The sequence below is a fragment of the Erithacus rubecula genome (genome assembly GCF_903797595.1).
Source record: "Erithacus rubecula genome assembly, chromosome: 4".
Lineage (NCBI taxonomy): Eukaryota > Metazoa > Chordata > Aves > Passeriformes > Muscicapidae > Erithacus > Erithacus rubecula.
In genome coordinates, this window is record NC_136686.1 from 9,333,111 (window position 1) to 9,358,194 (window position 25,084).

General features: G+C 39.7%; 1 protein-coding gene across 1 annotated transcript in view; it reads left to right on the forward strand.

Annotated features, from left to right (window-relative positions):
- LOC306800776 (potassium voltage-gated channel subfamily KQT member 1-like) overlaps positions 1-25,084 on the forward strand; it is a gene marked incomplete at its 5' end in the record, with an annotated part of 409,033 nt that overhangs the window by 53,365 nt on the left and 330,584 nt on the right. Inside the window, one exon of the mRNA XM_079303103.1 lies at positions 18,481-18,595. Within this exon, the coding sequence (XP_079159229.1) occupies positions 18,481-18,595 (115 nt within the window). The remainder of the gene's footprint in view (positions 1-18,480; positions 18,596-25,084) is intronic.

Here is a 25,084-nt window from a genome sequence, read left to right on the forward strand (position 1 = left end):
GGGGCAGCCCCAGGTGTGATTGATGAGGATGAGGATGGGATTGGAACAGCCCCAGGTGTGATCTGTGAGGATGAAGATGGGATTTGGGCAGGCCCAGGTATGATTGATGAGAATGGGATTGGGACAGCCCCAGGTGTGATTGATGAGGATGGGATTGGGACAGCCCCAGGTGTGATTGATGAGGATGGGATTTGGGCAGGCCCAGGTATGATTGATGAGGATGGGATTGGGGCAGCCCCAGGTGTGATGGATGAGGATGAGGATGGGATTGGGATAGCCCCAGGTGTGATTGATGAGGATGAGGATGGGATTGGGGCAGCCCCAGGTGTGACTGATGAGGATGGGATTGGGACAGCCCCAGGTGTGATCTGTGAGGATGAAGATGGGATTTGGGCAGGCCCAGGTATGATTGATGAGAATGGGATTGGGACAGCCCCAGGTGTGATTGATGAGGATGAGGATGGGATTGGGACAGCCCCAGGTGTGATTGATGAGGATGGGATTGGGGCAGCCCCAGGTGTGATTGATGAGGATGAGGATGAAGATGAAGATGGTATTGGGACAGCCCCAGGTGTGATGGATGAGGATGAGGATGAGGATGAGGATGAGGATGGCATTGGGGCAGCCCCAGGTGTGCCCTGTGAGGACAAGGCAGGCCCTGCTGTGGGGCTCTGGGCCCTGCTGCTAGAGGAAGCTGCTGAGGGCAATCTCAGGGTATCTCCACCTGCCCAGCAGTGAGATTATCTCCCAGGAGTTTGGGAGAGCAGCTTGTGTGCACCTATTGTCTCCAGAAAGTCTCCAGAAACGTGAAGTGCCAAAGAGCCAGGTAGAGAGGGGAGCAGAGCTCCACGGGAGGTGACTCAGGGTGTGCTGACTGACACAGCTGGGGGCTGGGGGGCTCAAAGGGTGGTGCTTTTAATGAACATGTAAAGCAGTAAATAAACTGGGATATAAGCACTAAAGGTACTTGGGACAAGTAGAGGTACAATTTTCCCTCTGTCAGGAGCAGCCATGAGGTGTTTTCAGTTTTGGATCTGGATTTCAAGAGTGGGCCCTGACAGAGGACAAGAGGACGTGTCCTTGTGAAGGAAAGCACTGAGCCCCTGTCCCTCAACAGCTTTCTGTCCCCTCATCTTTTGTGTGAGAACAATCCCCAGATGTATTCAATTTTGGAACTTGGCTCCAAGGGAAGTAGGAATATAAGAAGGAAAAATAAAATTAAAGCAAACAAACACCTCCAATCAAACCAGTCAATAGGAAAGAAATAAGTAACAGGGACCATCAATTAGTCCTGAGCAATCATGTCAAGTGGTTTTTTTTCCTCTGCTGTGACAATATGAATTCTAAATAGGAGGTAAGTGAAAGACAATTTAATACTGATTTTAGTCACCTATTCTTGTATCATCCATGTGTGTCCATAAACAAAGGACCTGGATTATACCCTAGAAAGCTGGTGGAGGCTCCTGTACAGTGGATGAAAACTGTGGAATATGATACTTCACAAAACACTTACCAGAGGTTTGCTGTTGAAATGACAAATACATTTAGAGAGATTTCTGCCTTGGGTGCTATTAAATAAACTCATCAGTGGTCCAGGCTGTGGATTAGAGTGGAATTTTTATTCTGCAGTTGGGACTGACCTGGAAGTGGCTGAGAGCACTCTGGAAAGCAGCCTGGGATCCTTCCCCTGGGCAGAGATGCTCCTGCCATGTCTCTCCCTTAATCCTGGGTAATGAATTCCCTGCAGTGATCTGTCCCCACACTTTTGATATCCAGCAGCTGCTTGACCTGATCTCCACTCTGTTAACCAGCTGCTTATGGGATGTGATCCCACAGTGTGGAAAAAGTGAAAAATAACACCCTCACTGCATGGTCCTGAGGGATGTGTTGGGCTCCAGGGAGCCAGGACAGCTTTGCTGAACTGGGGTCAGGTGGCCCAAACCATTTTGGGGAAGCAAGGGCAGCCCTGTACAGTGTAGAAAAAGGGGGAAACTGGGATTTGAGGCTTTCCCCCTTTATGCAGGGTGTAAACTCTGGTTAAGACCGTGACTTTTCTCATTATTTAACTTCAGTAAAAATTGTCCTGCAGCTTGTGCAGCAGGGAATGGGGAACTAATATGTAAATTAAGGTTATCTGGGAAAACAGTCTCTGGAATATGCTCTTAAAAGCACGGATAAGGATGTGTTACTCAGTTTGGATTTTTCTCACTGACTACTTAAGAATTCCATCCTACTGCTAGGTTTCAGAGAGGTAGCAACAATCTTACTCCAATGTGAAAATAGAACATTGTGGTCTAAAATGCCAAAACCCAAATTTCAAATTGCAGTAATGTAATTTCAAACTGCAAGGCACATTTCTATGCAATCCAGTGGATGAGAAAAGGGAAAAAGTGAGAGGAGGGAATCCCAACCAGCATTTAGACCAGTGGTGACACACATAAAATTGTGGTGCTGTGAGGCTCATTGCACTTCCCTGAGGGTTGCATGGAAGTGAAGGCATTTTTGAGACAACATGGAGCCTTTTACTGAAGGTGAAAAGAATGTACTTCTAAATGGAATAAGGATAACTTATTGCATTTCTTCCCTTTTTTCCCTGTTTGGTGTGTGTGTGTACTGATTTTGTGAAAAAAGCCCAGAATTGTCAGCTTTTGTCTCAAATCTTTTTGCACAAAAGAAATGGGTTAAAAGTGAGGATCTAAGGCAGTGACAAAGCTCCAGCACATCTTGGTGGCCTCTGCTGGAATCCTTGTGTTGGTGTTGAGGCTGGATGTCCAAGGCTCCATGCTAAGGAGGGAGGGATGAATTCCTGGATTTTGTTACTGATTCTTGGGGTGACCTCAGGCAGACAATTAACTCACTGTGCTTGGGTTGCATCATCTGTTACACGAATATAAGTCTTGTCTCTGTCACGGAGATTTTGCGAGTCCTAATTGTTTATGAAGTGTTTTTAGACTGACACAGCATTACAGAAGGGGAGAATGCAATTAGTCAATGCAGGATTAAACATGGGCCTGCACAGTTGTTTATCCTCAGCATAAACAAGGAGTGGTAATGAGGGATGGCAGCTTTTGCAAGAAAAGCTGATTTTTGCAGCAAATGTAGTAAATGCTCTGTGGGGAAAAGATGATGTGATTTAATGCTACATTTTAACTAGAAAAATTTAGGGTTTTTTCTTATGGAAATGGCAAAACATTATTGTGAGAGATGAGGGCATCATGTCTAAAGAGTTATGGACTTTTAAACTGGGTTTACTTGGATGGTGGAGTAGTAAATACACTTTTACTACTCCTTAAAATATACTGTTCATCAAAGTGAATTAATGCTTTGAAAAGCTTGTATTTTGCTTATTTCTGTTGTATGTCAGCTGGGAATGCTGAAAAGATTCTATGACTAGAAGCAAAATAAACACTGTTCTTTGGAGTGTGCTGGATCCCTATATAGTAACCGTTTGTTGAAAAATAGAGAAGAAAAGACTGAGTGCTCCCTTTATTCTGCTTTTACTCCCTGTTGAAGTAGCCAGGTGTGGCCAGTTCTAAACAATTTACTTTGTTTGATGTGTCTCTTTACACAGCAAGCTCTTTGCAGTCACAGACAGTGCTTGGGAAATAATTTTGATATACAGGTGTACGTGCTGTTCTTCCCAGATCTTTGCAACCACAACTCCATGGGAATATTTGCCTTGGAAAGAATTTGTAAGTTCTGTGCTTTGGAAATAATTCCTTGCCCAGCTCAGCATAAATGGGATGGAAAATCTGACCTGTCAGTTTGCTTAAGGATACACACGCACAATGTCTTTATTTCAGCTTAATCCCATCAGGTGTGAAAAACCTCTGATGGCTGAGGAAAAATAGGATACAAGCCTAAGAAGTAAAGCTTTGTGTCAACCTCTATACATGGTAAAAAGGGTTTCTACCCTGTTTGAACTGAAGTGATGGGTCATAAAGGTGATGCCAGTGTTGCACTGAGCCATGGCCTGGTTTAGTGACACCTTAATAATATTTCTTTTGTTCCACTTCGACTTATTTCTGAAGACAGCAGTATGTGCAGTGAGAGGGGCTGTGGTATAGGATTTACATCACTGGGGTATTTCAAAAGAATATTTGTTCTTGTTTTTATTTTTTAATTTCTTCCTTTTAATTTTTATCTGCATATAGCCTGACAGACTGGAGTTGCTATGGACGCTGTTCACAGTCTCTCTTAATCATGAAAACTCAGGAGAAAAAGGTGCTGCACCCAGTGTCTGCCAGTTAGAGTCAGCCAGAACTCTGAGAGGATTTTTCATGACTATGGCAAAAGAGAAAAGCAGCTGCTTGTCATTTGCTTAACCTTGCTTGGGCTGAATTTAATCAGTAGAAAACATCTGGAACTGATTCCCTTTCAATTTTGGAGTGTCCAGTAATGTGCTGTGTACATAGAACTAGTGCACCTTTAGCATTGGAACACTTGGCTAAATCATGTTTTGTAATATTGTTATCTTTTGGAAAGAGAAGAGAAAACAACAGTAATTTCCCAATGAGGAAATATTTGCAGTGTTCTGTATAGGTTGCATTGCTGGCTGATTTTGCACAGCTGTTGTATGAAATCTATTGATCAGAGTTAATAAATTTCCAAGTGAGTAATACTGGTTTTTTGTATTGATTAAAACTGGGCCAAATTCTGAGTTGTTTAGCATTGCTTGGCTACAACTGATGAAGCAATTTGACCTTGTTACTTTTTTGCTAGAATGCAATGTTAAATTATGAGTAAATTTTGAGGCTGTAAAAAGCTTCTGTTGATTATCTAGGAGTGGTTTTGATTAAAAATCTTAGTCTTTCCTGCAGAATTAGGGTGTTAGACTTATTTGGATAGCTGTTGACACCTGCTTTTAGCTGAACTTTCTGTTAAATAAAACTCAAGTCTGACATGGATAATAAAACTTGATAAAATGGAAATCAGAGTTAGAAGACCACTCAGAGGGAGATACATGGAAAAACAATGTGCATTGAAACAATGTTTTATGTTGATAATGCATTCCTTCTTTACTAGGGAAGCTGGCAAAGCTCAAATATATATTTTTTCAAATACAAATCACGTTTCCTTGCAGGAGAGCATTTATATTTTTTTAATAGAACCACTTAGGAAATAGTGAGTGAGTAACTGGCTCTGTAAAAAGCTCTTTCTTAGTGTTCTAATCAGAGAGCTTTGCAGTGAATATCCCAGGTGATCTGGCCATAATTTCTATGGGAATTTCTCTGGGGTAAAGGCCATAGAAGTGGAGGAGGTTGATGAATTTCTGGGATACCTCTTCATCTCTCCTTTATCCCCTTTATTAAAGATTTCTACTTTCCCTTCCATGCTAGTGTAGGTTAAACTCCTTTATGGCACCTCCTGTTTTGTATTATGGGAAAAACACAGGTGTGATTAGTTCTACCCAACACAAAGAAAGTAACCAGCTTGGGAATATAAAGCAATTCTGATGACTTTTAAAACAGTGTATTATTTTAATTAGATGTTATTTTTGTCTTTTTCATCTGTAATAGCGATAATCCACCATCAAGTCGAAAAAAAGTTCCTGGATTTTCTTTCTTTTATTTTTGCTGACATGGATTTAATGTCCCCTGTAAAAGGAGAAGAATATTTTTTCCCCTTTGGGTAAGGTGAATTATGAGGAGAGCATCTGTAACACAATTCTGATAACTAATTACTGGAACTCTGGCTTGAACACAGCCTGGTCCAGGATCTGTATCATGAGTATGTAAACTGCAGACATGGTCTCCCCCATTGGGGTCTATTTGTGTTCCTTTAACTCTTACACTGTGCTGAATTCTCAGAACTTGATTCCAGTTATAAAAAACCCAACAAACCTTAAGCAGCATAATGCCAGTGTTTGCTGCTGGTGGCTTTTTCATACTGTTTATAATAGGGTGAATCAGACCATGGCAATGGGATATCTAGAGCTGGTTGTGCTAACCCAATTGAGAATCTTTCAGGTCAGGTTGACCTGGATCTGTCCAAGATTAGCTTGTGCTGAATGAGCTGTCCTGGACCAAGGGCAGCCCTAGTAAAGCTTACAAGTTTCTCTTGCTGTTTATGTGAAGGGCTCAGGTTGGCTCCTGTTCCTATAAGCTTGTAAAAGAGAGAGGACCAGGAGAGTGCTCTGGATTTTGGTGTAGGCAGGGGAGCAGCAGCTGAAGGCTTTACAGGGGTGAATTTAAAAATCCTGATGAGCAGAAAGCATGCAAAAAAATAACACTCAAGCCTGCCTGATCATGAAAAGGTGTGTTAAATAAGGGTTTTCATGTTTTATGTTTTTGGTTGGTTTTGTTTTTTTTTTTATCCTGGAGAAATGGGATCTCTGGAAGTTCTGTGGTTGCACTGTTTCTAGTGAAGTAAAATCACACTGATAACACAGGTCTGTTCACAGGCTAGATGACCAAAGTCACTTTTAGCTTCTAGAGATCAACTTGGGTAAGGTCATGATGGCTTTTGTGGGGTTTCTGCCTGGTAAGAACCTTCAATTTATATTATTTGGTGTCATCTCCTGAGGTCTTCTTAAAGGGGTAAGGATGATCTGTGCTATACAAATTAATGCATTAGTGTATGCCAGTCTTGGATATGAACTGGCTGAAGTGGCAAGAGTCTAGGCTGAAATACTTCCTGGACTTCTCTTATGGTTGGAGAGTGAGGCAATTTAAGTTGGAGTAATCAAAGACTGTTTTAGTAATAATTTCTGATAAAAAAAATAATTTGAACAAGTTTATTGCTTACTATTTGAAATAATTTAATTCAGAATAGGACTTCTTAACAAGACTTCTGATGATCTCTTCTGCTGCCTCTTTCATTTCCACATCTCCCCTCTCTGCACTGAATGGGATTTTAGTGTGTTGCCATTTCCTAGGGTGCAGTGACACATCCACAGTCTTCCCTTTTCCTTCCTGCATTTATCTGCTGCTGTGCCTGGGCCAGGCAGTTTTTCTCAACATGAGATGGAATTGTCAGAGGATTTTCCAATGTTTGTCTTGTTAACTTCTCTGCCAGTTGTCTGAAGAAACTGTGCTGAGGAAGACAGGGCATCAAGGAGGAGATTCTGTGCCATGTAAGCAAACCCCATCATCACCACCATAACCTTTGCAAAGCCAGAAATAATCAGTGCTTTACACCCACCAAATGTTCCAGCCCCTTGTGACTTTCAACACATTTAAATCTGGCTCTCAGATGTGGAAAGGGCCATATCCAAATCTGGATAAGGGAACACTAAAGCATTTATAGCAAAGGCAGCTCCTAAGGCACCAGTTTGGAGGACATTTGGGAGGTGTCCCCAGTAGCAAAACATAGTGCTCAGAAAAAGGAAATAACTGCACATGAGTATCAGTGGGAAGGAAGGGGGAGGTGGGGAACAAGGCATGAGTTTCTCCTTATTGATCTGAAACCAAATCTCTCAAGTCCTTGGGTGAAACATTTGTGCTGCCAAGGGTCTGAATGGCAGTCACAATCTTGGGTCTCAGTGCTTTGGGATTGTAGTGGAGTCTTTGCATTTTCCTCCCCAGAGCAGTAATTTACCTCTTGGGCTGTGCCTTTGCTATTTCTATAGTCTGTAACACCTTTCATTGAGAGTTTATTTAAATTAAATTAACTTTGCTTATATTCTGCTTTTCTAGGGCTGTGACATGCTGCTTCACTAATATTGCATTTTTTCTCCCTGCAGCAATATTAGTATTGGAGGTTACTGCATGAATATTCTATTCACTGGGCAGGTGACATTCAGATCTGCACTAGATCAGTGTAAACAAAATGTCATGTTTTCTTAATGCCACGTGAATAAATTGTGTCAGAAGCCCCATCAAGAATCCTTGGATACCACCTCAGTCTTGGAAAGTGCCCCAGCTGCAGCCCATAGGAAGTTCTGTGTGAAGCCAGCCCTGTGTATTTGTCCTGTCCTTGAGCATCTGCTCTTCACCTCAGCTGGAGACAAGGCAGTGCATAAAACAGTTCTTTTTCCTGGTATGTTGTTATCTGATATAAGCCAGCCCAGCTGGAGTTTTTGCTGTCTCAGCAGTGGTACATACCATCCTAGGATGGCTTGTACTCTCCATCTGGGTGGCCATGGAATCTTAAATACCCTGAATACCCCCTAAGTACACCTACCAAAAAATATAGATATCCATATGTAATGAAATATCATTTTCTCCACATTCAATAGATGAAGTGAAATGGTTATTTCAAACCACTTCTGAATGAACACTTGAGAAGTCTTAAATATTATCTTTGCTGGACAAAAAAAAGATTAATCTTGAGTGACCTCTTATTTAAGATACAAATGGATTTGTTGGTTTCCTTACAACAATTTAACAATTTTCTGTGAATTTTCATAATCTAAAAAGAAAAGTACCTAAGTGTTCTAACAAAGTTATTCTAGAGAAACTTCCATTCCAGTTATCATATGATTGATACATTCCAGTAGTAGAGTACATACTATACAGCAAGATAGAACTTGGAAACCACTGTTTGGATTCTCCACCCCAGTTAAGACACTGAGTGTTATCTGAATCTCTAATGCCACAGAAAATGGAAGGGGAATATTCTGTAAGGGCTTGCCTGACAACAAATAGCAGAGCTTCCTTGGTTGGTCAGTGACACAAAACAGATTGCCCCAAAAACATTTGCAATTTCTGTCATCTTGGCAATGTGTCTGAAACAATTAATGTTGGATAGAAAATGGATGGATGGATGGATGGATGGATGGATGGATGGATGGATGGATGGATGGATGGATGGATGGATGGATTAGAAACCAAATGACACTTTTTTGTTGTTGTTAAAGTGCTTGGTTGGATATCAAGATGGTATCATGAAGTTGGGGTTTCCCCTGGTGGTGCTGTTAGGGTTCAGTCTGTAATGGTGTGTTTATATAAAAATAAGAATGATGAGTGTAATAAACAGTGAGATAAATAGCACTAAGTATGAGAATTAGGCCATGTTACTTCCACACATAGCAGAGATGAATTTGTGTCTCAGTCCTCAGTAATGTAGTTTAAAGAAACTTGGATGGAATCAAAACCTTGCAAAGAAAACACACATCTGTTCTAATTTGTACAGTATCTCCTTTCCTTGAAGATGCTGATCTCATTCAAGTCACTCCTGAAATTCAGCATTCATCCAGATTTCTCTCTGGGACTGTCAGAATCTGCAGCCAGTCTGTGATGCTCTGATTGTTGTATTCAGCAGCCTCAGCAGTAGCAGCACTTTTCTGCTTCTCAGGGCTTCCTTACCCATCTCCTCAGGAGGAATATTCTGTGTCCCCTGCAGATGCACTTGATGGGGACAGAGGGTCACTCACACCGACCAGTGCAGGGTGTGTTTGGGAGTGAACTTTTCCACCCTCTGCCTGCAGGTCCCTTGGTGGAGAGAAAGAAGAGCTTTGCCTCCTGATGCCTCTGTGGTTCTCACTGTCACAGAAAAGCCATGGCCTGCTGCCAGAGGTCATCCTCAGTCCCAAGAGCTGAAGGGCGCACTCAAATTTATTTCCACAACGTCATCAATAAAGTGAGACTTTAGGTCTCTGACTTGAGGATGTTCCACCTCAGGGTTGTGTCTCAGTTTTAAATATCACCATTTCCTTGTCATATAAATTTTTGGTTACTATTGGGAGAATAGAAGATATGATTATTCTGGGTCTTCTCAGAATCTGAGTTTCAAAACATTTGAATTTTAATGGTAGCAGCAAAAGCTTAACAATTTCTTTAAAATATTTTTAAGCCCTTTAATTATAAATATTTTCTAATGGAAGCATTAGAAATAAGGTAATTAATGAGCATAAATAAGCAGTATGAGGAAGTTGGAATTAATAAAGAATGGCATTAATAAAGAATGCATGTCCCAATTGAGCCCTGAAGTACAGAAATTAAGACTCCATGAATTTAATTTTAAATAAAATGTGATAAGTTAATTTGCAACATTTCTAGGAAGATAACTTATTTTGGGGGGGAGGGGGAAGGGTGTGTTTATGAGATGTTTCAGTTTGAATTCTGTAATCTGGAGATCTGTCAGCCAAAGTTTTCATACCATTGGGTACACATAACAATGGCTACTTTGAATTCCCTTTTTAACAGTTGTAAGTTGGACTGAAATCATTGCCCTGCCTAAAATATCCTCATATTCAATATTTAAAAAATAAGTATTTGAGGCAAATATATTTGAAGTAAGGAATACTCCCATAAAATATAGTTTCTTTATACCTGGAATGTGTGAAGTAACAGCTGAAGCTTTAGCTAGGAATAGTTTTAATTTAGTGCAGTCAACACTTACGGATTATTTTTATTAACTTGTTTTGAGCTTAAGGGCAAACATGGAAATTATTTTCTCTACTATTAAGATTTATTTTAATTTATAGGTTTTGTTTTTTTTTCAATGTGGAACAGGCAGGCTGGTTACAATATTGTCTGCATTGAATTCATGATTTGTAGGTGTAGAAGAAGGGATTACAGGGGACCTGGCCCCTGATAAATCACAGTTGTACTAATTACCAAAGAGGAATAGCCTTGCCTTTAATGGGTTGCAGCTGTGGCTAATAAAGATAAGTATGATAAGAGGGGTGGGGTGTCGGCTCAGGGGGATTGTTGAGGAAAAGGGTCCGGAGGTAGAGGAGACTGAGAAGGAACGATCCAGAGAGACACAAAGAAGAACAAAACAAGGAGGAGAGTTGCTGCAGTAAAAGATCTGCTGTGAGGTCAGAGTGGGTCTGATAGAGTCAGAGCTGCTGTGGGAGCCTGCAGTCATAGTCGTGGGTGAAAGCTGTGTTCAGAGTCTGCAAACCAATACTTGCAGTCACATTCCAGCTGGCAATAGCCAGCAGTCAGAGACTGCATTTGGACTGTGCAGTAGGAGCTTGCTGTAGTCAGAGTCAGGATGGCAAAGCTGTAAAGAATAAACCAGGACCCTTTTCATATTGTTAAGTGAGGGTCTGTGTCTTGGCTCATTTCTACCCCTAAAGAGAGGTCTGCTGCAACAATGATTAACACTAGTAAATAGGGAAATTGTTCTACAAGGATTCAATTGTGGGAGGGCAAGAACTGCATAAGTCCAGCAAATAATTGTGGGATATTTCACTATAATTGCAGTTACTGGGTTTTGTGTTCTTGTGAGTCAAAACATTAACAACAATTCAGAAGATGTTTCTGGTTTTGCTCTCACTGCAGTTTGTATGCTTTGACCATTAACAGTGATGAAAAATAAAAATGTTTTCAGGCTGGTTTATTTTCTTTAATAGCTACACTAAAACTGCACTTCCTTGTTAAAATAAATACTTTTACTATAATGGCAGTTTTGAATCCCATAATGGAATGTAACTCTATATATTTATATTACATGATACATTCCCTATGTGTAATTCTATGAGTTTGTATGTGTTAAGAGCTCTCCCTGCAGAGCTAACAAGCTGCCAAATTACATTTCACTGACTATTAATTGTTTCAGTTTGAGGTCAAGTTCTTCTTATCCTTTAAAAAAAAAAAAAAAAAGGCAAGCAGTGAAGAAGTATCACTTTCAAAGCTGTTTTTGTCTTATTTTTCTTCACTTTTGTTGCTATGCATTTTGTTCTTCAGTAACTGAATGAACAGTCAAGTATTTCCAGTTTTAAAAAGTTAAATGCATCAGTATTGGTGACTTGAATTTGGTCTTGGAGTGCTGATCTCTGAACATATTCACAAGGTATCTCCAGCTCAAAAATGTGTTAAAAATACTTGTGGGCACAAGGATCGTGTCAGATAAGCAAAATAAACAGACTAGCTATTATGAGACTAAAAAAATGATTGTCAAAATAGTTTGCTGTAGAATATTGAAAAACTTTACTCCCTTGGCATCATTTGAATACAGTTTGTCCTGTTTGAAGCTTTCCCAAAGGTATCCTGGCCAGATCCCTTCTGGACCAGCTGTGGCCGTGTTTGGGCCTGATCATGAGAAGCAACTCATTTCTGTGTTTTTCCTGCTGTCATAATCCTTACAATTTAATAGCTGTTAATTAATATATGTAGTGTGTGATTACTCAGTGGGGATCTCTGATGCTTCCCTTCCCTAGCCAATGAAGAAAATGTGTTTTTTCAGCCCCTTTGTCAGAGCTTACCCACTAATACCATCCATATCAGCCACACAGACTTGAATGAATTTGGAAGTCAACTTTTTTTGTGTATCTTTTGATGAAAAAGCCTTCATAAGAAAAAAAAAAAAAAAAGAAAAAAGGCTGTACTTTATTTCAGGAACAAAGCCCAGAAGAGAGGATATGTTAAAACAAAGTTGACCCTGTATTTTAAGAGATGGGAGGTTTCTATGATTTGGGTTGAGAATGAGAAAACCCTGTAGGATTCAGTTATAGGCTGTCTGTCTGCCTTGTTTTGGGGCCCTTCCAAGCCAAGCCATAATTTTGTCGTGCATGCTGGGCAATAATCTGAATATTTACTGCATGGCTGTAGGTTGTATGTGGTCCAACTGCCTGGATGCTTCTCTCCCTTTAAGGAGAAGGGATAGGATATGGCATTTCAGGAGTAAATGGAACTCTTGCCAGCCACAGATCTTTTTCCATGCATATGGAAATACCCTTAAAAGCCTCTACTTCTTACAACAAATCTTTTGCCTTCCATCTTACTCAGCTAAATGGACTGAACTAGAAGGTCCCAAATGCTTTGGATTGAAAGGGACCTTAAAGATAATCCAGTTCCAGCTCCTCCCATGGGCAGGGACACCTTTGACTAGCCCAGGGTGCTCCACGCTCCATTGTTTTTATTGTGAGCCATTCCCATTAAGAAAACTGAAAACCAGTCACGAGTATAACACGAGCAGAAATATAAAAGTTAAAGTATCTAGATTGGTAGCTTTAGTTCCATGTTTTTAGGAATGCTTTTATCACAGCACAGTCACTAGACATTTAAAACTGCTTTTTGTATTAAATTGGCAAGGAAAATCAGTGCTTGCTGGGTGTGAAAGGGGCTGGGCTAAGCCCATAGAGATCACAGCTCGATGTCTGAAGAGACAATGAGGGGCACCAGCACTGCAGGGCTTCTCTCCTGGGCTACACTAATCTCCAGCTCCCTTCTGACAGGTCCCATCTGTGTATGTTGGTCCCTGACCACTTTCTGAGTCTGTCAACAAACCTGCTTGTCAGAGAGTGCCAAGCATTGCACAGATTCAGAGAATGGACACTTGCTTGCTCTACAAGTTATTTCATGCAAAATATTCTGCTAAATGTTTTAGGCTGATATGCTGCATTTAAAAAAGCTGATTTTGAAATATCTCTTCTATAGTAGACATATCTATGATGCTGTAGAAAATGTTTAGAGTTTGTTAGGGTTTTTTCTGTTGCTATTTTTGGTTGGTTTTGGGTTTTTGTTTGTTTTGTTTTGGGGGTTTTTTGGGTTGTTTTTTGTTTTTTGGTTTTTTTTTTGGTGAGTGTTACATCCTTCTTGTTTTCTAGGTCTGAAAAGGATGTTCAGGCAGCTGGGTAGATAACACATTCTCATGTGCATTCAAGAGTATGTTTAATTGTTTCTTCGTGCTTTCCAGCAGTAGATGCCTTTTCCCAGTGCTACATGCCCTTGTGATTTTCAGTAATGTGTTGGTATTCATTTACATCCCCGTGCTGTCCCATCAGCCCTGTAATGAGTGATTGAGTTCCAGGGGCTGTAAGGCAGTGTGTAATTTGGCCTGCAGGCTTATCTAAACAAAAGAATGTACAACAAACAAAGGCAGCATTAGTGCATTTTGAGTGCTGATCGTTTCAAATCAGATACACAGGAAACCAGATGTTGAAGTTTATCTGAAATACTTACAGCACAATCTGTAACTACAGCAGGAAGAGTCCTCAGCACTTTTTGCATGGAGTTAGAAATGTGTCTGTAGAAAATAAAAATTTATTCTTATTCCTCAATTCTCCATTTCAGATGTTCTTTTATTTCTGTTCTGTTTGCAAACCACTGCTTAATTAATTTTGATGTGATTCTGCAGGTCTTTTGGGGGAAAAATGCAATTCTTGTACATCGCCCTGAATTTAAATCAGCCACATCTTGAATGGTGATAATAAATGTAGCTGCCTAAAATTAGGTACAGAAGGTAACCTGAGCTTTTTAAACTGGACTTGTAGCTCTAAGAGTTGTATGTAGGACAATGTGAGTATGTGGCATTTGCAGATGGCTTACATTTGAGTGTGTGGTAAAGATGTAAAATCACAGCTTCAGATGCTCAGATTTGTAGCAGTTTTGCATAAAACTGAAGTAAAAATATCTTTATCCTTTTTGGAGTAGTACTGAGTACACTCCTGATAATACTGTAACTTCAAACAGTAATGAAGAAAATATCTTATAAATTTGTAAAGAAATTGCTCAGTCTATGCTAATTATGTTTTGCTGTACTATTCCAATGTGACTCCTCAGAGGAGCTTGAATGCCATTTACCTGCTGAGATGAATGATGCCAAAAACAAGTTGAAGAGGTTTTTAAAAGCAAACTGGTGTTGAGGTGTCAGACACTTCCAGGCCTCTGGGCTTTCATAAGCTGTTGACTTTCCTTTATTCTTCTGGGGAAAGTAAGGACTTGAAGATGTATCACCTTACTTAAAAAGACTGTATTAATAAAGCTGCATAGAGGTAAACTGGTCTGGGGTGAAAATGGTAACAAGTTCCTGACATTGAAAAGTAGACAAGACATAACAGTGGGATCACACAGGCAGTTCATCCCTGCAGATAAAGGAAGTGTAATTATCCCAGGATTTTCTGTCAAGATGCAGTGTCACTTAGGAAATTAAAATCATATGTTCATGTCCTATATATTGGTGATATTGAGTAGAGCAGCTTGGCATTATGAGAGAGAGGGTTTTAACAGCTTCTGATCTGAAACTGATGAGGAGACAGTGGCAATGAAGAAACAGACACTTGCTTTTTTTATTTTTTCACCTTCTATATCTGAGAAGAGGGTAATGCAACATCTTCCTTGTTATTTTGTCCTGCTGTTGATAGGCATTGGCTGTTTGGGAATGACCACAATAGTGCAGTCATGCTTTCTGTTGCATTTGTAATTTGGGAGCTTGCCTTTTCCCCATAATACAAAGACAGAAGTTAGTGTAATATAGATAAGGACTATAAGGTTAGATAAAGCCAAACAGCATTACAAAAAAATATCTCTGGGTTATGTTTTGATGTGTTTATTTTATGACTTCACCGTTTTAAATTTAAATTAAAAGTAATGGTATATGAAATTTAACTTTCTTTTTGCTGTTTGATTTTATCAGTTGCTCTGTTTTGGGGATCCCTGGGTCTGTGGTCTCCACTGGAATTTGTACTGTACTATTCTGTATTTTCAATTTGCTGCTTTCAACTTTTCATGCTCATAAAGTATTGTATATTTTATGATGAAACCAATACAGCTTCTTCATACTCTGAGTAGTAACACATGGTAGGGAGGGATGGGTTCTCTTCTTTTCCCTCTAAATATTTCCTTGCTTCCCCTGCTTAATACTCTGCAGCGTCAAATGTAGGGCATTAATTCCCATAAAGTCAGTTTGGACAAGGAAATCTTATGAAAATAAATATAGAGAGGGAAGACAGAGTTATTCTGGCTTGAGCTGCAGTTGCTACAAACTACCATCTGTAGTAGCTGGGCCCTACAACTTTGAGTTTTATTTCTGGAAAACATCACTGCCATGTGTTGAATGTATTATAATGCTCCACATTTCCTCAAAGTGAAAGCACTGTTGTGAATGATTCTTATGAATTACTTTATTGCTCAGGAGCTTATGGCTTCTTGACATTTAAAAAGAAATTGTTCTTCTTAGTGTGTTCTTTGGGAATTTTGATTTATGACTGAACATTGCTGTCTATATGAGTTTTGGAAGTTCAAGGAAAGTGAGTTAACTTCAAAAACTGCAATAGTTCCAGAAGGAGTGTTTTGAATAAGAAGATAACTGCTCACAATTCTGACAGTCACTTAAAGGACTTAGAAAATATTTAGAAAATACCATTAGCATTCATTTAGGAACCAGAACACATTATTCACGTGTTAATATTTTAAAGCAGAAACATATAGAATTAATAAGTTCTAAAAGCAAAGAGGGAAATCAGTATTAAACAGTTTTATGCAGGTTTCATGGATAAAATAAGTATTCTCTGGTGATAACTTTAACACTTCTCAAAACTTAGAATGGAGTCAAGTGGCTCTGAGAGTAATGGGGAATCTCATTCACCACCTAAATATGATGAGCCTCAGAGCTGTGATTTCTGCTTTAACTTGGTATATTAGGGCAGAACATCTGTGAGCAGCTCTTTTTTTTCTTGATACTTTTGAAATAAATCCATTCTGCAACCAAAATGGCAAAAATTGTTCTGTCCATGGATCTGACCATGGAAGCATGGGAGGGCAGAGAGGAAGCAGTGAGGCAATCTCTGAGATGTGACTCAAATACTTAATTTTATGAAGTACACAAGTTCCATTCAGCTGATAAAATCAACTATGGAGTACATGTTGCACAACTCCTGTTTGTGTAGAATACATAATCACATCATTGTCTTTTTCCAAATGCTTACAGGAATGAAATGTGCCTTCCTTGTGGAACGAGACTGCCACAGATAATCACAGCAGTCCTCACCAAAGGGAAAATTTGGGTGCTTTTGCATTAGGTAATAACACAACAGAAGCTTGTCCTGTTTGTGTAGGTAACCAAGCAGAGGCTGTTAAATGCCAGGATGAGGTTCCCCATCCCTGGTCAGAGAGCAGGCTCCAGGTGCACCCTGCAGGAGCAGCAGAGCTGCTCAGCACAGCACATGGGAATCATGAGGAAGGAAAGGTTTTGGAACTGGCTCCTGCTGTCCTTCCCCTTTGCTCAGAGCCACCGTGTTGTGGAGCACTTTGCAGTAAGGAACACTTCTCAGAAAAGGAGTTAGCAAGCCAAATGGAAGAAATTAGGAATTTCTTGGCTTTTTAGATTTTGGAATCTGCCTGGATGCAGATTGCAAACAGTGGTGTGATGAGTCAGAGAGGATTTTGAAAAAGCAGTAATAAACCAAACCCCTAAAACTACAGGGTTAAAATATAATCCTAGACTTCTCATGACAAATGCATTGCAATAACTGTAGTAGCTATCCAGTGCTATGAAGGAGACAGCTGCCATGAGTTAACTAGGCCCTGCTCTGACCCTTCCAACAGTTCATGGTGGAGTAGGAATTGATAGCAATGCAGAGTTTTCCTATTAATCTGATGTGCCTTATATGGGCACAGTGATTTAACTTTGCCTTGGCCTGTTCCCAAGTTTTGCTAAGTTCCTATGAGGAAAATCTTCCTGTAGCTGAAGCCAAAACACCCCACTTAAATTTTTGCAGATGTGATCATGTGCCATGTTAGTTTTTCAAAGATTGGTGCTTCCCAAAGCCATACTTCAAATATTGGATCTGTGTCTTTCAAGACTTTGTCTGGCAAAGTAGGAGGCCACATAGTTCTATTACAGGAAAAATGTCTTATCAGAACAAATGCAGAACTGGCAGGTCTCACAAAATGAAGCTCCTTTAGAGCAGCCAAAGTGTTTCAGTAGTGCTGGGAGAGCACAGAAGTTCATGCTTCCAGTGCCAGGAAGATTTGTATTTCCTCTGGAAACACACTGTTTATTTATGATTAAATGCAGCAGAGGTAAATAAAATAGCTTTGTCATTTAATGTCCTTTGTCAGTGTTCAGTTACACTATTTGATAATTCTATTCCATAGACTTCATTTTCACTCCTTGCTATTTGGGTTATGGTTCTTCCAGTTGTAAGCTCTGTTTTTGTAGGCTTTTTAGTATTTACCTTGAATTCGAATGCAATCCAACTAAAGTATTGTTCTGGAATTAACTGGATATTTTAATAGTTTAATTTTCTAGGAGGCAAAGTTTCTTATTTCATGTCTCATGAGTTATTATCACAGCATATGCCAGTGATATTTAGTCTTTACATGTGATGATGCTTAATTTTAGTTATTCACCCACACACACTTTTTTTCCTCTCTTGAATTTGTGTGTCATCCTATCCATTTTCCAAGTTAGACTGTCAGCTCATGTGCCAAGCTTTCAAGGATAACCAGAATTAAAATTTATAGGTAGCTTCCTTAGAATCTCTTAGGATCACCTGCCACAGGTTCCTTAGAACCTGTTAGGATTTAAAAGCAATGAATGAAATTGTTTTTATATCAGAGCAACTTAATCTAGATATACTTTATAACTTTTGAACCAAGTTAATGTAGGAAAAGATATTGAAGAGAATTTGCATCAGAAATAATTTTTAAATATTGATGTATCTGAACTTAGAAAGGCAGGTACATGTACACTGCACATTTGTGGTGAAGTCATATGATGATGAAGTGAATTCGAGACTGCCCTCAAGAAGACAAACTTTTCTTTTAAGAGGTTCCTTGTGTTTGAACTATGTATGTGCCGTGGAAAGAGCTTGTGGATTTTTCTCCCCTAATGTGTTATGATCTCTTTGAACCCTTTGTGCAGTGAGAAGACGCTTGGAAGGGCACACCCCAGACATGTCACGGGCCAGCAGCTTCACTGATGACATCGACCTGGGACCCGAGGAGTCCCCACTGCCAGCAGCTTCTGATGTGGCACAGTGAGTGCAGCAGGTCCTAAACTGGTCACATACATGCTCATTGATAATGAGGGACACCTGTCACTGAGTGACACCTGTCACTTCTGCTGGCTGGCTGCACTTGAAGTGATTGTGAGTTGGATCTTGTTTAACTAAAAGTGAACATTTCCAACAAAAGGCAAGTTTAGCCTTAGGTTTGTGGAAGTAGCCAGGCACTTGGAAAAGCAGCACTGCTCTGTGATGGGTGGCTTGCAGTCTTGGTATCTTGTTTTCCCACTTTTTAAGGCAGCTGACACAGTTCCTGAGAGCTGTGAACTTTACAGGCAGTTTTATACTTGTAGTCTTCTCATCAGGTTCAGCTCTAAAGCAGTCCTAATATGAATTGATTGGACACCTAAATAAAATAGTCATTTATAGATGCAGCCTGAAAACAGAAAGGCTACCTCATGTAACATTTTTATAAAACACGCACTCTTTTAAGGAAATTATGTTCCACAAATGTGAAAGTGACATTATTGTCCATGACAGAAAATCCCCATCAAGGAGTTCACTGCAGTTGTTGAATTGTTGCTTTTACTTGTCTTAGCAAATATTTCTGAAAATAAACCAAATAATTATGCAAGACAACTCTGTATCGTGCTTTAGCAGGATCTTGAATAACCTTCATGCTTTTATCCTGCTATATACATGTCAGTATTGGGCATGGGGATTCTGGAGTAAATTTCAAATGTAAACCTCATTAAAACACAGAAGAAGGTCTGGATGGACCAGAGCATCCAGGTACCACAGCAATGTTTTATTTCCCATCAGAAACCAATACAAATGATGCTGGTGAGGAGATCTCCTAAGTTAGCAGGCTCATAAAGGTCCAGCTGATGTTTGGATGTTATAGTAATGTTGGTGAAAAACCCACCCAAGATCACCATTGGAAGAGAAAATATGGGCTTGTCGCTGGAATAACCCTTTAGTAAATATCTGAGGTTAAAATTAAAAATAGAAAAGAAAATGTTGCTTGCCTTCAGGTAGGGAAAAATATCCACAGTGGTCTTCAGGACAATTTTGAAAGCAATGTGATTCCGTTCTATTACGTGATTGCATTTAAGATGTTTTCTTTCAAATCCTATGTTTAGTTTCTGTCCAGGGAACTCACATAGATGATATGTCTGCTACACCTATAGTAACTGTACTGTGCTTTCATATCAGACATCCTCACCCTTGTATTTCCCCAACGTGTAATATTGGCCTTGCTTTCAAAACAGATAATTCTAAATTGTTCTATCAAATTGGTATTTTTTCTTCTTTTTATTCAGCACAGTGCAAGCAGAGGGTTTTGCATTTGAGGAAATAACCACTCAGTTCTCATCTCATTTCTACTGTTTAGTGCATGAAAAATGGTGGTATTTTGACTTACATTGTGTAGTGCAAACTGTACCTGCATTTTTAGATCCTGTTGGTGTTTAAATGCATTTCTCTCTTGTGGGGAAAGTAAGGAGTAGTGGAAAGATAATCAAATGCACAAATGAAAAAAGAAATTAAAACATGGAGGGATTTAAAGTATTGTGCTACATGTTTTAAAGTAATATACAATGAACTCATTAATTCCTCTTGATGTGGAGGATGGCAGGTGCATAAAAACAGAATGATCTTGCAACTGAAATTGCTAAATTAAGAATTTTTATATTCTAAGGCCCACAATTAAAAAAATGTATAAATTATAGCTTCTAAATATTTGCAAGAAACTTCAAATGTATAGAAAACATAAAGCCAGAAATTAAAGATACAAAGGTGCCATGTGAGAACACAGTCAAGACATCATTTCATCCAGTTTTCTGCTTCTAAACTGAGCATAGCAGTTTTCACCTCAATCACTGATCCTCTCATCTTTTGTCTGCATTTCTGCTTAGTAGGTTGCATGTATTTAAGAGTTGTCCTGATTCTTCAGCAGAAATGTGTAGTGTCTTCTTATTTAAACTGTGAACTTTGAGAGAAGCACAGAACATGTGGTGCTTATGGATCCAGATTTAAATTCCCAATTCCAATGCAAACAATAGGATATTAACACTGCATTTGCCTGATACACACATCAATATTAGATATACTCAGTGTAATTATTTATCTTGTCTTTTGGCAGAAATGTAAGCAGGTAAGTCTTTGTGTGTGCTGCACTTGCTTTGATGTGTGAGTTTTCCAAAACAGCATGGCTTCTGCTTTTCACTTAATTAGGCCAACAAATCTTCATCCTAGACTCATAAAAGCACTCTATGATTAGAAAAAAAAAATGCTCCCAAGGGCAAAATTCAGCCAAAAGGGTGTGTGTGTGTAGGTATATATGAACTTTCCCAAATATGAGCCTTCCCAAATTGCAAAATAAGTGAAAACTTGGCTTTCACATATCAGTTCATGCCACGATCCCACAGTGATGATATTTTCACATGAGGCAGTTTGTGAACTCAAGTTTGACTTTGTGGAGCTGCCAAAAGCTAGTTTTGTTTGCCCACAGCAAGTGTTTTGAGCTACAAAATCCTGCAGTAAACCTTTATTTCAAAATCTGTAACTGGTCATTTTTAAGCTTCCTGTGTTGATTATTAAATATGGTGCCAGGTGTGCAATATTTTATGGGTTGTTTTCTGTAATGTGAACAATAGAAGCTTGTGAAGTCTGCTCTGCAGGATGGATGAAAGCAGAGAGGCTCTCTTGTGACACAAGTTTTGCCTTAGACCATACTCACTTGCAAATTGCCTCCATTGTGTGGGAAGGGCAAATTATATCCCAGGAAAACAGATTTCCTATCCTTGAGCCTCTTTACTTTAGACAAGCCTCTGTCACATCAATCTGCATGTGTGTAGCAGACTCATGTCACAGTAACTCAGGAGGGTTTTGCCAAGCAAGCACCAGGCTGCTTGGAAACTGCTGATATTACTGTTTAAGTTGCTATTTGACTGAAAGCAAACCAGTTCAATGTGTTGCAGCACTGCCCAGGTCTCAGTGGTGGATGCATCCACCAGTGGAATTCTGATGTGAGTAGTCCATGCAAGCCTGGAGAAGCTAAGCTGCCCTGGTAGACGCTGTCAGTAAAGTCAAACAGCAAGCTGGAAAATGGAGCTTGAGAGACCTTTCTGTAGAAACAGCTGCTTTGAATCCCTTAGACAGCTGGAATGATTTTTGTTTCTGGTAATCTCTGCAGAAATTTGAACAACTCCTGAGCTAGTGGACAAAAACATCACATTCAGTTGATAACTCTGTGGCTGCCTGAAGTTCTTGCTGAGTGTCTCTGTCCTGTTTCCTGAGGGACCAAAAATCTTGTGTGCTGCTGACCTGAGTAGAGCTCTGTTGTTTATAATGGCTGCTTCTGAGGTGTCCATAGTTGAATAAAAATGATGTTAGAGATTAATCAATTCTGACAGATTAAATAAGTATATTAATGTCAATCAGTTGATGAGTAGTTCTATTTTTAGCAAGAAATGTTTGGACTGCCTCACTCACTGATGTAATAACTCACCTACTATTTCAGATTCTCTGATGAACAGTCAAAGGGAACTCTATCAGTGCATCACTGGAGTTTTGCAAGAGTAAAGGAGAACCCAATAGTTTTAAGACTTAGTATTTAAATTTTTTTTAGTCTCCAGCTAGTTCTATTTTTATTGTGATGACATGAACCCTTGGCCATGACAACATTTTCTGTCATACACACCCGAGTTAACCTTCCATCAGGAAAGAAAGAAAGAATTTGGCCAATAGACTGCACTGAAAGATTACACCAACATGGTCCCAGATCTCCCAGTCTCAGGAAGAATATACACAGCAGCAGCTTTACAGGCAGACATCCTGTTTTTGTTTTGCACAGCTCTGTGGTTTGAAGCTGTGGTGTCTACAGCTCTTTCCACTGTAAGGGAAAGCAAAAGTTAGAAATTCTATATGTCAGCATGGTTAAGCAGCTGCGGTTGAGTGTGCATTTTGTGGCTGGCTGAGGTCACATGGAGGTGAATGTCAGCTGGTCCCTGGCGGGGAGCAGGGCAGGGCTGTAGCTCAGCACTGCTGGAAACCTCTGCCAGGTTGAGAGATGTGCATCTGTGCATCTCTGATCTGTGTGATCACACACAGTGCCCATTGCCAGCGATGGCTGCCCCCAGGGGACAGCTGACAGCAACTTCTCAGCTGGAGCAGGCTGCCAGGGAGGTGACAGTTCCACCTGCTCCCCACAGGGAAGCTGGGCTTCATTACTTTTCATGGGCTGAGAGCAAGACCTGCAGTTGCTCTTCTTTCTGAGGCTCTGTATCATGCTTTATCTTCTTTTTGCCAGGGTTTGGGATTAAATGCTCGAGAGACAGTATTTCTTGTTTGGACTCAGATGTTTATTAATTCTTATCTATATTACAGTGAGCTCTACAGCACTTAAAGCTAACAAGCTAAAAATGGAGATGTATTTCTCCCTCTACAAGGCCTTTTAAGGGCCAGCTGTCCAATTAAGAAATGACACCTGAATTATTTTTACTTTTAACCCTATAACCAACCACTCATGATCCCCAATGCGGAATTTTCTATCCAATTAAACAGATTGCCTAGACTCATGAAGAAGATGGAAACCTCCACCCTAAAACCTCCATCTTGCTATGTATATATTACTATATTCTAAAACCTTAAATTCAAGTTTTCCATCATGTGTCAAACTACACACTCGTGATCCCAGTTCTGTCATTGAATTTTGGAAGCTTTCTCCATAGTCTCAGGTCAAAAGCAAGTTTTCCTTGGGAGTCAGTGCCTGTCAGTGCAAAAAGCCTAAAATTCTCAGTTTCCAGGGTTCCAACAGCTCTGTCCAGAGCAGAGTCAAGCTATGCTTAGGAACCATGGGTTTAGTCCAATTCTGGTTAAAACAGTTCTGTGCAGAGGTTTAGAAAGCATGAAGGTACTTGGGCATTCCTGTGTGTGAGTGTGTTGGCTGTGGCTGTGAAAATGGCTCACTGCTTCAGTTTGAGGTCTTAAAGTATTGTAACAGAAGCACAGACCTGAATGTGGAAGCAACTTGATATCCACTACTGTCACCTTCTCCAGGATTTTTCATTTCAAGCTCATAGCACAAAAGTGGCTCAGATTGTACGAGGGAGATTTCACTTACAAAAGGATTAGCAGGAAAACCCAGCATTAAAATGAGGTTAATAAATAATCAAGGGGAACCTGAGGAGAGGGGAAAAGGTAGACCTGAGGTGAGGCAATGGATATAAAACAAACCTCTTTTAACAGGGGAAACTGAGACCCCGAGGGTGAGGGTGACCCAGTGCCTTGCTCTGTGTCATCACTGGTGAATCCTGACACAAAAAGAGCATCCCAAATTAATCTCCAGGAACTTCTGTGAGGATTAAGGCTCAATGAAGCCAAGTTGGGTTCTCTTTGTCTGTGAGTGTTTGTGCTTACTCCAGAGTGCCTGGAAGGACAGACCAAAGCTGCTCCCCACCTCACCAGAGCTGGGTTCTGCAGAAATTAGGGGGGTACCCTGAGCACTGCTGTGTACTGGGGTAGAAAATCAAATTTATATTCAATATTATATTCAAAGGAGGATGCTTCATTATTAGTCTTGGAATCTAGCTTTTCTTTTTAAAAGCAAGTTTAGGAACAGTGTTGATTTTTTTTTTTTGTTTGGTTTTGGTTTTTTGTTTTTTTTTCTAGAGGAAATAGGTTATCATATGATTGGCAGATATGAAATATGACTAATTTCCTTCATTGCCCACTAACACAGAAATTTTATACAAAGTGAATGGGACAAATGGTAAAACTTCTGCTAGGCCTTAAAGCTTACATTAGGTGATATCAAAGAAAATGGTCATTGTTAAGTCCTTGAAAAAAGGGATGTTAAACTCATCTTCTGACTTTCAGCCTTGCACTATCTGTAGATGGTGGTAAAAGTTTTATCAGGGTCTTAAGAATATTTTTTGTCTTTCTTTGTCTCTTCTTGAAAATCTAAGTGTGCAGCTTGTAACACCAAGCATATTTTCAGTCTTTCTATGGCTTTGGTCTATCTCTACCAGCTCCATTTATCTTTCTATTTTTGTCATAACTTCCTCCTACAGCTTATTGCTTTTAATATTATTAAAGAAAAAGTTCACCTTCCCACAAGCAACTCTATCCCACTGAATAGAATATATAACATGATATATAATCTAGTAATTGGATAGTGATCTTGTGTAGGATAATTGAATCGACTATAAACTCATTAATAACACTTTTATTACTAAAATAGGGTCCCTGGGGCAACCCACAGCACCATGGATGGAGGGCAGACATCTATATCCATCTTGTTTTCAGGTTTTTCATTGTCTGTTGGCTTTTGACACTTACTAATTCCCATTCTCAAGTACATAGAACATAGGTTGAATACTGATGCAACTAATTCTGTCAGTATGGCACTCAAAAAACATTATTAATTGCTTCAAAGTGGGATTTTAATGAATATCTGTAACTTCAGAACAGAAAAAAAGATGTAAAATAGTGAAAATTTAACAGAGACTAGTAATTGCT